This window comes from Leopardus geoffroyi, chromosome D3, assembly GCF_018350155.1.
Source record: "Leopardus geoffroyi isolate Oge1 chromosome D3, O.geoffroyi_Oge1_pat1.0, whole genome shotgun sequence".
Taxonomy (NCBI): Eukaryota; Metazoa; Chordata; class Mammalia; order Carnivora; family Felidae; genus Leopardus; species Leopardus geoffroyi.
In genome coordinates this window covers 16,413,445-16,426,054 of record NC_059339.1, presented here as the reverse complement: position 1 = coordinate 16,426,054, position 12,610 = coordinate 16,413,445, and the positions used below count along the sequence as shown (strand labels likewise).

Here is a 12,610-nt window from a genome sequence, read left to right as displayed (position 1 = left end):
GTCAGGGTCTAGTGCAGCAGCGGCACACGGTCCGTGCTCGGTAGCTGCCCCACCAACTGCATGAGGAATGTTGTGCCCGCTGTGCTGGCTACCATTTCTACTGGCATTCTGGAATCCAGTCTGCATCCCGCCCACTGCCTCGGGAGGTCAGTGTTGCTTCCATGGGATGGCTTTGGAAGGGTGTGGTTTGGCTAAGAGATCTGCTGCTTTGACTAAGCTTCTGGGGAGAGATGAGCCATTCAAGAGGCCCAATTCTAACCCCATGGGACTGAGTGTAACTATCTGCTTGATGGGTTATCTGGCATAAACCACTTATCAGCTGAACTTTTAAGGAAGATTCCCTGGTGGAGGAGATAAGTTCGGAAATAGTTGCATTCAGACCCTCAGCAACCTGCACCTTGCTTATGCTTCTGAATAATGCCTTCTGCTGTTTCTAGTTTTGTAATTCTGAGAAGCAACAAAACAAAAAAAACCAGGCAATATCAAAGAGCTGATAAGCAGAACACCCCCACAGAAATTTAAATAGGCTTTAAAGTAAACAAAACTTTTATTAACCCTAAGAGTTTTCAGATCCACTTTGTCCTGTTTGTATTGTTACAGTGTGAAGACCTGCGCTAGGTCTGAACTCCTCCCTGGCCAAATGACTGCCTGAGGGACTCAGGTTTTAGGCATGAGAATGTCTTTGGCGGCTCAATCCCATTCTTTAGGGCTTGGCCAGAAATGAGCTACCATTTTCATAGCATCTTTCTGTCCTCGCTATCTGGTCACTCCCAGAAAGAAGAGTACACCAATAGCTGCAGGTGGGGCTCCCAACATCTTCGAAGAGATTTATATTAGGAAATCTAATGGGCATGACCCCCCAAAAGAGTTTATTTCTATAGGGTCCTTTAAATTTAAGAACTACGGACTGAAACAAACGCCAGGTTTACCTTCCATCTCTCAGCAACAGGTGCAGCAGGAAGGGACCACCAGCTTTGGACAAGGGAGGAAGGGGGCAGGCTGGGTGGGGGCAGGGTTTAAAATGCTACCTGTTTGGTGCCCCCCCCTCCCAAGTGGGACAGCACACTACACTTAACCCTGTCAAAAGGAAGGGCCTTATTTATCTCCTAGGATAGAATTTAGAAGCTTCTTTCTGGGTGGGGCTGCTCCTAAGCCTTTTAAAACTTTTCAGATCGGAATACAAATGCCCTTCTCCAGGATTCTCAAGAGATAAAGTCATGATCAAACAGGAAAGGAACAGCAAGGGCAGCAGTAAGTGCTTCTAAAGCTGAAAAACAGGCTGGCGGAGGTGATGGCATTACAAAGAGAGAACAGGCCTGCAAAGATCAATTGCTCCTTGGTTTGCAAACTTCCCTGCTCAGAAGCTGCTGGAAAAACATCCGTGAATGTCCTGAGAGCTGTGGCACTTTAAACTGTCAGAATCCACCAGATAATATGGGCTCTGTGGAAGGCAGCATGTCGCCGGAGGAAACGGAGGGTCAGCTATTCTTATCCCTAACAATTTTACTTTGGGCTAAACCAGAGGGCCGCGCTCTTCTCTTGAGCTCACCTCAACTTCAGGTCACTGTCCTCTGAGAATCTGTGAGAGCAGAGCCACTTCTGAGACGTGAGAGAGGGAAACTCACGAGGGTCTCAAGAGAGTCTTGTGGGGGAGGGGTCACCGGTACATTCCCTGCACTGGACCGAGGATGGGGGTGCTCACCTGACTGTGGAGTTGCTGCAGCTCCTCTAGGCTTTGCCTCAGTTTACCCCTCTCTCCCTCCATGAGTTCCCTTAGGGCTCTTGAGTCCTCACTGGTCTGCCTTATCTGTTCTTCTAAGGAGTCATCATCAATTCTCCGGGAGCTCTGACAGCCAAAGAGAGCCACCAACCACAGAGATGGTGAGAGCAGGGGCGGGTGTGGTGAGATGGTTAGTGGGAGAGAGGGGGAAGTGAGACGGTAGGGATGGATCAGTTTGGGGGAGAGCAGGATAGAGGAGATGGGGTGGAGAGGTGGAGGGAGAGACAGGCAGAGAAAGAGGAGACAAAGGAGGGAAGACAGAGTTAGAGGAGAGAGATTCTCTTGCCCAATTTTGATCTGCAAACATTAGCTAGACATTTATTTTTGTTTCAGGCTTCAGGGAAGTTGCAAGAACAGCACACCTCCCTCTGACCTCTCCCTTCCCCCAGTGACCTAGCCTCCACAGTACAGTACCTTCCACACACCAACACGACATGTTCAGGTAAGGACAACCACCCTTTCATGACTTCATGTAATATGGGTAGAAAGACGTTAACTATTCTGTAGGAGGATGGAACTCGAAGTGAAACAACTGCCTGAGAGCCGGGGGTGTGAATGGAAATCTGTCACGAAGCTAGAACAAATGCCAGTCTGCCCAGGAAGCCCATAGGAACACTCCTCATCTCCACAAGAGGAGCCACATCTGGAATTCTAAAAGGCCCTTACTGATCTTCTCATCGTTCCGTGCTCCCTTGTATCCTTTCAGCAGAGGCTTCCAGTCTGGACAGTTTGCCTATTCTCAGCTAACCCCTCACGAGGACCAATGAGCTACAGAAAAATAACTTGCAGTTTTCACCGGGGTTCAAATTTCTACATTCAAAGCTTTTAAGGAAAGCCCTTGAACTCGAGGCCACCATGGCCTGGATTTAACCATGTGGAAAAAGGACTCCACTTATACACCAGTATCTGCAGGAAGAGCACTCTGGAACTTCCATTCCTGGACGCTGCCCCTCTGCCCGATCACCAGCACACAGACCTCCCAAACAGTAAGGGCTCAAAGTTGCTACAGACTCTTTAAGGTTCCACTTCTGGGGTTAACCTCATCCCCTGTGCTTGCTTTCAACCTCCCACTAGCCGGGTCCTGTAGGGTGGGGAGCTTCTTGGCCCAGCCGCTTACCGTGGGCTCCATGCCATCCACAATACTCTGTATCAGTCTCTTGAGCTCACTGAGGGCCGTGCGCAAGCTGCCGGCTGGCACATCCTTGGCAGATGAGGTTTCCGAAGACTCATCCATCGAGGAGTCCGTGGAGACGGCCGAGTCAGCGCTGTCGTTCCCCCGGAGGTGCGAGCAGAGATAGCGGACCTGGCAGTAGGCCTCCCAGAGCTGCAGTCTCAGCTGCCCCACAGAGAATTGTTCCTGATTATGGGCTCTAGGGAGGACCGCCCCACTCATCTCGTCCTAGTGTAGGAACCCAACATGCTGACACTCAAGAGCCTAGTTCTGGCAGAAAGACTTTTTCTTTTTTAAATCACCTGTCCCAAGAACTATGGATACTTATGCTGGGCCTAGTACGTCTATACGGACTCCCAGTTCTTAACTCTCCAGCCCTCTACCCATCTCCCATTTCTCTATACAGTCGGATACTGTGGTGGGAATCATGATTAGGGGAGTGAGTGGTTGTGAGGAGAATGAAAAAAAGCCAACTGGATGGATCATGAATGTTCTAGAGCCCAGTCAATGCAAGAGGCATGAGGCTGAGGATTAGCCGACAAGCATTTCCTAAGAGGCACTGGGTAACAGTGAGCCAGAGACATGCTCCGGTCAGGGCCTGCTTCATGACAGCTCCAGCCAGCAGGCCTGGGCTCACACAGGCGCAGGGCCACAGGCCCTTGCCAGGCTGGAGCTGGAACCATAGGAACTGGACAAGGGAGGGCTGACGGGCTCCTGAAGTCCCCAGGCAATCTCGTGTGTTGGACTGATGGGGCATCAGCACCTGTTCTCTCTCTTGCTCCAGTTCCTCAGCCTCCATGCTCTGTTCGATCTCGGACAGGAGGGACGTGCTGGTGGCGGCGGAGCTCTGCAGGCTCCTCTCCTCGGTGAGCTCCTCCACCTTCACCTGCAGCTGTCGGTAGGAGAGCCGCACCTCCTGGAGCTCCAGCTGGCTTTGGTGCAGCTTTCAAAGAGACAGCAAAAGGTAGTGAGCGTTCCCCGACCACAAACAAATGAGAAAAACTGCCCCGAAACCTGATCACACTTCTAGGTCCAACCACCAATTTACAGAAAAATACAGAGGAGAGAAGAACATGCTAGATTACATCAGGGGTGTGCAGGCAGTAAACTCCAGATTTGGGAAATTCTACAGGACAAACAGCTCAGCTTCTTTACGATGTATATTTTAAGAAAAAAAGATACAGGTCTGGAACCGATAGGTTAAAAGGAGACTTGAGAGACATATCAACCAACTGTAGTATGTAGGCCTATTTTAACTTGCATCTTGATTCAAGTAAAAAATGTGAGGTGCAACTGGGACATTTATGAGGCAGTTACGAATTTGAACACTGGGTATTTGAAATTAAGAAAATACTGCTGTTTTCCCCTTAGGTATACTAGTCCTGTGGCTGTGTTTTTTTAAGTTATCATTTAGAGGTAGTCTTTGTTTACAGATGAAATTATAAAAATTTGTGGATTTACTTCAAAATAGTATGAGAGAGAATCAAGAAGATGTAATGTGGGGCGCCTGGGTGGCGCAGTCGGTTGAGCGTCCGACTTCAGCCAGGTCACGATCTCGCGGTCCGTGAGTTCGAGCCCCGCGTCGGGCTCTGGGCTGACGGCTCAGAGCCTGGAGCCTGTTTCCGATTCTGTGTCTCCCTCTCTCTCTGCCCCTCCCCCGTTCATGCTCTGTCTCTCTCTGTCCCAAAAATAAATAAACGTTGAAAAAAAAATTTAAAAAAAAAAAAAAAAAAAAAAAAAAAAAAAAAAAGAAGATGTAATGAATGTGGGGCAGGACTGACTGGGGCTCACTGGTTTGTATAGCTGGCAGTGGGGTACACTGGGGCATCATCACACTATCCTATTTTTGAATGTCCGAAATTCCCCATATTAAAATACTAAACACACACACATAAAGGCATACAAAGTAAGGTACCATTAGATGCTCACCAGAATACCTAAAATAAAAACCCGCCACAAAATAATAATGATACCAAGTATTGATGAGGATGTGGAACACCCAGGACTTTCACTGCTGTTGGGAGTGAAGATATACAATCACTCTGAGAAACTGTAGGGCAATTTCTATTGAGTGAAATACACAGCTGTCCCATGACCCAGCTGTTCCACCTCTAGGTGCAGACCCAACACAAATGGCTGTACATGTGCCCAGAAGACACACAAGATGTCTATAGCAGCCTTCTTCCTTAAGAGCCACAAATGGGGGCAGGGTGCCTGGGTGGCTCAGTCGGTTAAGCTTGGAATTCTGTCTCCCTCTCTCTCTGCCCCTCCTCTGTTTGCTCTCTACCTCTTTGTCTCTCAAAAATAGACAAACATTTGAAAAAATAAAATAATCTTAAAGAGCCACAAATGGGGAAACAATCCAAATGCCAATATAGAACGGAGAGAGACAGTCACATACTAGAATACTACACAGCCGTGAGAAAAGAACACACTGCTACCATATGCCATAACGTGGATGAATTTCATAGACATAATATGTCAAGCAAAAGCCTGACATTAAACAATATATAATGTGTAATTCAAGTACGAAAGTTCTAAACCTTCCTCCAGATACAAGAGATGCAAGTGGAAGAGAGGTCTGCTTTTTTTTTTTTTTTTTTTAATTTTTTTTTCAACGTTTATTTATTCTTTTTGGGACAGAGAGAGACAGAGCATGAACGGGGGAGGGGCAGAGAGAGAGGGAGACACAGAATCGGAAACAGGCTCCAGGCTCTGAGCCATCAGCCCAGAGCCCGACGCGGGGCTCGAACTCACGGACCGCGAGATCGTGACCTGGCTGAAGTCGGACGCTTAACCGACTGCGCCACCCAGGCGCCCCAAGAGAGGTCTGCTTTTGACCAAGTGTCAGGTACTGACCAGGAGGGGCAAGAGGGAGGCCTGTAGGATACAGATAATGGGCTTTATCTTCATCTGGGGGGTGTTACACGGGGATATATATATATATATATATATATATATATATATCACATACATACACACACACACACATATATATGTATATACATATATGTATGTATTTTAATGTTTATTTTTGAGAGAGAGAGCACAAGCAGATTTATTTTTGCTTTATTTTGATTTATTTTTGAGAGACAGAGGGGGACAGAAGATCAGAAGAGGACTCTGTGCTGACAGCAATGAGCCCAATGTGGGACTCGAACTCATGAACCATGAGATCATGACTTGAACCAGAGGTGGATGCTCAACGGACTGAGCCATGCAGGTGCTCCTTGGGGGTATAAATTCACCGGGCTGTCCACTTAGGATTTTTATGTTTTGCTGTATGTATGTCGTATTTTAATGAAAAAAAATGAAGGGGAAAGGGTCTGGAAAGACACTGGGGATCGGATTTGGAAAAATATGTGAGTAGAAATACCAAGAATTCCCAAACCCAGGAGAAAAGCGGTCTCTGCTATTTTCTGTGTCATACCTCACAGTTTACAGGTAAAGCCCCAGGCCTGGGAAGAGCCTTATACAGCATGTAAGGCTCAGAGAAGGAGAGGGATGCCAGTGGTGGAAAGGACAGCAATGTAGTTTTCATGGCTTACAGCCAGGGCTCCTTCCTTCTCTTGCTGCCGCTACTTCACCCCTCTCGGCGTTCTCTGTGGCCCCTTTCTCGTGGAGTCCAAGCAGGGCACCGCTACCCGGTGAGGTTCCTATTGCTGGAGGTAAGACACGACTCCACCATGGCTGCTAAATGCCATGCTCTACTAGTGCACTCCACCACTACACTTGCTTTAACACACAGACCCTGCCCGTAGAACCTTCATCTGTTTGCACTTGTCTGCATACTACACCTGCACAGGAGCAATGTCTCCTGCTCTTGTATTTGTGGATTGCCCATCCCTCCCTTGTAAAAGATTTTTTGGAAGTTGGGGATGGGGAAAGAATGTCCTGGGATTTAAATGTAACTAATTTATCCTTTCATTAGATAGAATTTCTGGGGTCACCCCTGTTCGTTAAAAATAGAGCAGACACTGTCCTGTTTGTTGCAGACTGCAGGCCAGGTAAGCCGTGGCTCCTGCAGAGATGCAGACACTGAGCAGCAGTGGGTGGCAACTCGGAGCTCTGCAGTTCTCATGAATGGAGGAGGCTGCCTTGCAGAGCATCCACGCAGATTCTTTAGATGCCCTAGGGCTTCACCTCTGCTGGTCGGGAGCAGACCGTGGTTGGCTAACAGCACCAGTGATCTGGATGTGCCTTAACTCAGAAGAGCTGGTGCCTGGCTGCTAAGAGAGTGAAAAAGGCCCTGGCAAGTCTGCTCTGTGTGGTTCCCATGCATCAGCAATACCTGCTGGTCCAGTGGGAACTCCTCCAGCCCTAGTTTTGAGAAAACTCAGAAAGAAGAAATTAGGGTTAAAAAAAAAAAAAAAGAAAAAAGGAAAAGAAAAAGGACATTCCTAAGAAGCATTTGGCACAATTACAAATGGCATACTAAGTTGGCAAAATGCTTTACAATTATTTTCTAGGTAACTCCACATACATCTCAGCAGGAGAAGTTCAGCACAGACAAGAACAAGTTCTTATGCACTGGACAAAATTAGTTCAATTACTCATGCGCACTTCAGGGTGCTTAATTAATTATAACAGCAAGAGAATCAAAGACCAGGACAGGTCTGCCCTGTCTGGTCAATAACGTCCAGAAACATATGCAGAAAACAACACATCAGAGGAGGCTTAAATATAAGAAACCTCTAAAATAAGGAATATCATCCTTTATATAAGAAAGATGTCACTAAATATATTTATAGATCTATCAACAAGGAAGACACCAAATCCTTGTTGTACAGCACACTGAGCTTATGACACTCATGCCACCAGAGGTGGCAGAAGTGGGAGCGCTCTCTTGTTTCACACTGAGGGAACAAAGATGGTATGATGTTAAGTGTCAGAGCAAGGTCTACACTGCAGGCCACCTGCTCCTGGGTCACCCCACAGTGAGTGGAGCCTACGCTTCCCGATGATGAAATCCACCTACTCACTGGGACAAGGTCCCTGCACACATCTGTAAGATGCCCATGTAGGTAGAAATCAGAGAAGGACAGACAGAATACTGGGTATTAAGAGTTTAGCAAAATGCCCAATTTTTCAACTTACTGGGTATTCAAAAAATAATTTTTATCCCTATTCTCAGCCTGAAAAAGAAATGACGGTTGGATTTAATCAGTGGTTTAAAAATCATTGTTAGGCAGTAGAACCCCAACTAGATAGTGAACCAGATTAAAGCGGGGCTACCCTGGCTGTGCAGGCCTGTTGCCCTGCCTACTTAGACTTCCTTTTGTCCTTTATCTGAAACAAAGGATTAAAATCGTGGAATTATATACATTCCAAAGCCATCAACTCTGTATTTTCCAAGTCTGACTTAAGACCTCTCAACTACTATCTGAGTGAGCTGGAATTCTTATTTCTGTATCAGTACAGGCTACGTTAGCAACAGAAAGGGCTTTCTGGAAGACACTGGTAATTAGCAGCAGCTTAAGGAGAATCTCCTATGAGCTAAAGGAAAAAAATCACAAAAAGGTGGGAAAGATAAGAATTCAGCCCATAAAGGCAGATTTTCCAAATCAAAGTGTGAACTGCCTGATGTGATATATAGGCCATGGGGTGAGTGGCCCAATGGAAAGACAGTGGATGTGTAGACATTGAGGACGTGAGTGTGTGTGACGTGGGGCTCTTGCTGCTGGAGAGCACACAGCCCACTGTGCGAGCCAGGTACTAGATGGAGCATGCTGGTCCTGTTCTTCCCTGTCCTGAGGTCCCCAGTTCTTGATTCGAAATAACGGACTTCTCATCTGTGAATTCCAGCTAGACTGAATGAAAGTGTCCTTTGGGCAGGGGTCACTTCCCCATTCTTCTGTGTTTCTTTGCCTTCTCCTCCACACTCTACCTCAGCAACCCTCCTCAGCAGAGTGCTTGATAGGGTCAGAAATTCTGGTGAAACACTGACCTGCAGAGGCATGGAATGTGCTAGATGCTGTCAATGAGAATTACATGAAGCAGGCGTGGGGGGCTCTGTTTTTAATTCGACCAAGGATTACTTTGGTAAATGATTCACTTTTTCCTAAGCCTCAGTTTTAGAATGTATGCAAAAGCACTCTGTTCCCTATAAAGTATACAGGTGTTCACCACTATTATCAACATCCACCTTAGAAGATGAGCAAACTCCTTTCCATCTTGAAAATGGCTGTGAGGCTTTCACCAGCACCATTTTCTAATCGACATTTATGGGAAAAAACGTGGAGGGTCATAAACTGCTCATTTGTGCTTGAAGAGGTTAATCACTCAGACAGCAGCTTAGCTGATGGTGTCAATAACAAGTGATATCAGCCTAAGATGTTTCCTTATCCCATGTCCTAGAGCTTTCCCCACCAGCTGACCACTGAGCCCAGTGGGGTCTGCCACAGCCTGGTCTTTGGGGGAGGGACCTGCCTGGTGCTTCAGCACACCTGACTGACCGCCTCCACACCAACAACTCTGTCGCCATCTCCCCCACTCCCTGGCACTCAGAGGATGTCCAAGGGGGAGAAACAGGCTCTTAGCCACTGGCCCCAGGTGTTCCTAGGCCAGTGTGGCAAAGCTTTCTTCGCAGCAGGTGTTACACTCTATTTCTGTAGAGGCCAGCAGCAATTGTCTTTTTGTTTAGAGGGTTGTCAAGTGTGAGCCTGGGGACTCAGCTGAGGACTGGTGGCAGGTCTCAAATAAGGACAAATATGAACATGAAGCAATTTCCTTTAGGAAGAAAAAAGAGGCCAATTAGGCTCACAAAGGGGGTTGGCCTATGCCTTTTCTAGCAACTGCTGGAAGAAGGATGTAAGTCTTGCTGTGTTCAGTGGGCAGCTTCTTGATTTCTGCTCAGTGCAAGCCAACTAAATGCATCAGTCTGGGAAAGCAGCAGCAGAGAGCATTGAGAACCAAGTACAGAAAGTCACAGGCTCCCTCTGAAATCTCTAGCAGATTTCACAAACCCTAGGAGGCAGAATGACACTCCCCAAGTTCCAGTCATGTTAATAGTCCAGAAAGAACTCTCTGAAACTGCTCCAGAGGCCAGTGGCTCAGAACAAATTGGAAGGGTAACCTGTGGGTAGCAATGCATTTGTCTTCAGCAGAGCCAGGCTGGCCAAGTTGGTGAGCACTCAAGGAGAACTCCAACAGGGCCAACAGAGAGCTCGGCTTTCCCCTCTCCTGAACCCCACAGTGGCACTGGCCTCCCAGCTTTCCTTCTGGCTGGGCAGCTAAGTGCCCCTTTCACCTGGCCCTAGTTCTACAGAACAGCTTCTCTGCCTCAGTACCTGGAGGTCTTTGTCATGGCCTTGCCTCTCCAGGATCAGCACCCGGTCCTGTAGCTCCTCCACAGTCCCCTGGAGCAGGTCGTTTTCCTCTAAGGTGGCACTGAGACGATGCTCTAGCTCCCGTTTCCGATCCGACAGCATTTTGATCTGAAAGGGTGGAGAGTCACAGGGTGGTGTGCAGTTACACCCAGGCTGATGAGTAGGAAGGGAGGAACTAGCCCCAAACATGAAGGCCTATGTCTCTCCAAGTGCTCTGCCCAGGGGCCTGGTGCCCCCATCTTTGAGAGAACAGCTGTGAACTCCCAAGATGAAGAGAAAACCCCTCCCTTCTAGAAACGTGTCTGGGAAGGGGTGGGAGATGAACTTTGGGGAAGCTGGAATGTGGGATGCCAGGAAGAGGAAGGGAAGGGTCAGTGTTCTGGAAATTCCACAGATAAGACAGAGAAGGGCTCCACCTTGCCTGCCCATGACTTTACCTCAACCCCACAATTTCTGGGGGAGTGGAGCCTAACCCATGGTTCCATTCTTCCTTCTCAAGTCATAGGCACAAGAAAATGCCCAAGACAGCCCAGTGAGCTGCTGTATTCTCATACTTCACAGCTCTCTTCTGTACTTCCCCCCACAGCTAAAAGATCTGGCTCTAGAGGTCGCAGCTCAGACCTGATGCCCCAAATTAATGGGGGAGTTGGTGGGGTACAGAAGGCAAAGCAGTGCCTGCATCAGTCTGTGTCCTGGGAAGGAGCAGGATACAACACAAATGAGTAACTGATTTTACTCAGTGTCGTTTTGCCTGAGCAAGTAAATTGTGACTAGAAGCAATTTCGCTCCTCTTATTAAACAGACTGGTATGTTTGTACACTGTGTATCTAGCCAGCCTCAAGAGATATAAATCTGCTTTCAGGAAGGTCTGTCTAGTCTCTTCAATGTCAGTAAGAAAATAAAGGATAAGAGGAAAGAGATGCCAAGTCTTCTGGCCTCAAGGTGTGTAGGCTCAGTAGGTGTGCTGGGGCTCCACAAGGCCGGCAATGCTTCACCCCGAGAACACTGCCCGGGTTAACGGGCTACGGAAGCCTTCCCAAGTTGTGCAGGGCCCCCTGGCTCCTCCTATTTATCAGGTCCCTGCTGGATTGATCTCTCAACCAGCTTCTTGCTCCCAACATGGTTAAGATGTTCTCTGTGCTCTCCAGTTTGGCCTGGAGAACAATCTATTAAGAGAACCAACCTCCTACCCTTTCCTGGGGAGATTTGAAAATGAATGTCTGATGCGTCTGAGGTTCTCTGAAATCCACCTTTCCTTCTGCTTTTTGTCTATTCTCTGTCTCCACACTAGAATTCTGTTCGTAGGGTACAGATCTTCCCTGGCCACCAATCAATCAGATAAGATGCTGTCCTGGGGAAATGAAGTATGTGGCCTTTGTCCAGAGAGATCAGGTATCTAGCCAAACAAAGACATACTGTCTCTCAAGTGTGCACCTGGGTAAGGGACCAAAAGGAACAGGTCCTTTTTGTGAATGGGGCCACTATTCCCCACACTGAAGCACATTACCCACATGAAGGGAATTCTTACTCTAGGTGATTTTCATTTAAATACCCTCCAACCTTTACATTTTCCTTCCATGGATAATCTTTGTTTCTCAAGTTCCAGTCAGTGAAATAATGAGGTAATACAGTTGTGATATACAATCCTGGCCCCTTAAAAAAAAAAAAAAAAACTTTAGAAGTTCAGAGCTACATGAAGTAATGTATTTGGACAATTTCATAGGCTACCTTTTTAAAGTAGCAGTGGTACTGCATGAAGGCATCGATATTAGATGACAACTCCCTCACCCCACCCTATGCACTGAACTTGTGACCAAATCTGCCAGTTAACGTTCCTGGGAATGACCCTGAGTCACAAGGGTCTTGAAATAGTGAGTAGAGGCGAGAGGAAAACAGGCAACTTGAAGGAGTCAGAGCTTGGCAAAGGCGGTGGGACAGAAAGTCATGCACACAAGTGGTCACACACAGGCATGCCGAACCCCGCCGGAACAAGCTACTTACTTCAAGAACCTGCTGCTCAATACCAGTAGTATTTCCAAGGGGAGGGAGAAAGGAAGGGAATGATAGGCAGGAGAAAAGAGAAGATATTGAAAGACTTTAGGAAAAACATCTTCAGGTCATTTCCAAAGCAGGGGAGCAGCCACCTGGGCTTCTCTGGGCCTGACCACACCGACGGATTCCTTAACCACAACGGGGGTGCACATTCATCTGGCCTTAGACCCTTAGACTGTCCCCTCAAGTGTACCTTAGCCAAAGGGTTGCTGTCCAGACAACTGGCTTAGGGCCCCTCAAGATCAGACTAGGTGGACGCCGCCCTGGGGAAGAGCCCCT

General features: G+C 47.6%; 1 protein-coding gene across 6 annotated transcripts in view; it reads right to left on the bottom strand.

Annotated features, from left to right (window-relative positions):
• BICDL1 (BICD family like cargo adaptor 1) overlaps nt 1–12,610 on the bottom strand; it is a 105,206-nt gene that overhangs the window by 13,626 nt on the left and 78,970 nt on the right. For 3 of the 6 annotated variants that reach the window (XR_006707645.1, XM_045458155.1, XM_045458153.1), the window contains exons 4-8: nt 12,281–12,292; nt 10,241–10,387; nt 3,715–3,894; nt 2,898–3,116; nt 1,703–1,846 (exon numbers count right to left, since the gene is read on the bottom strand). Coding sequence is in view for 5 of the 6 variants with exons in the window: in XM_045458155.1 (XP_045314111.1) it covers nt 1,703–1,846; nt 2,898–3,116; nt 3,715–3,894; nt 10,241–10,387; nt 12,281–12,292 (702 nt within the window). In the remaining variant the exon portion in view is untranslated. The remainder of the gene's footprint in view (nt 1–1,702; nt 1,847–2,897; nt 3,117–3,714; nt 3,895–10,240; nt 10,388–12,280; nt 12,293–12,610) is intronic. The other 3 variants (XM_045458157.1, XM_045458154.1, XM_045458158.1) reach the window with 3 other exon arrangements.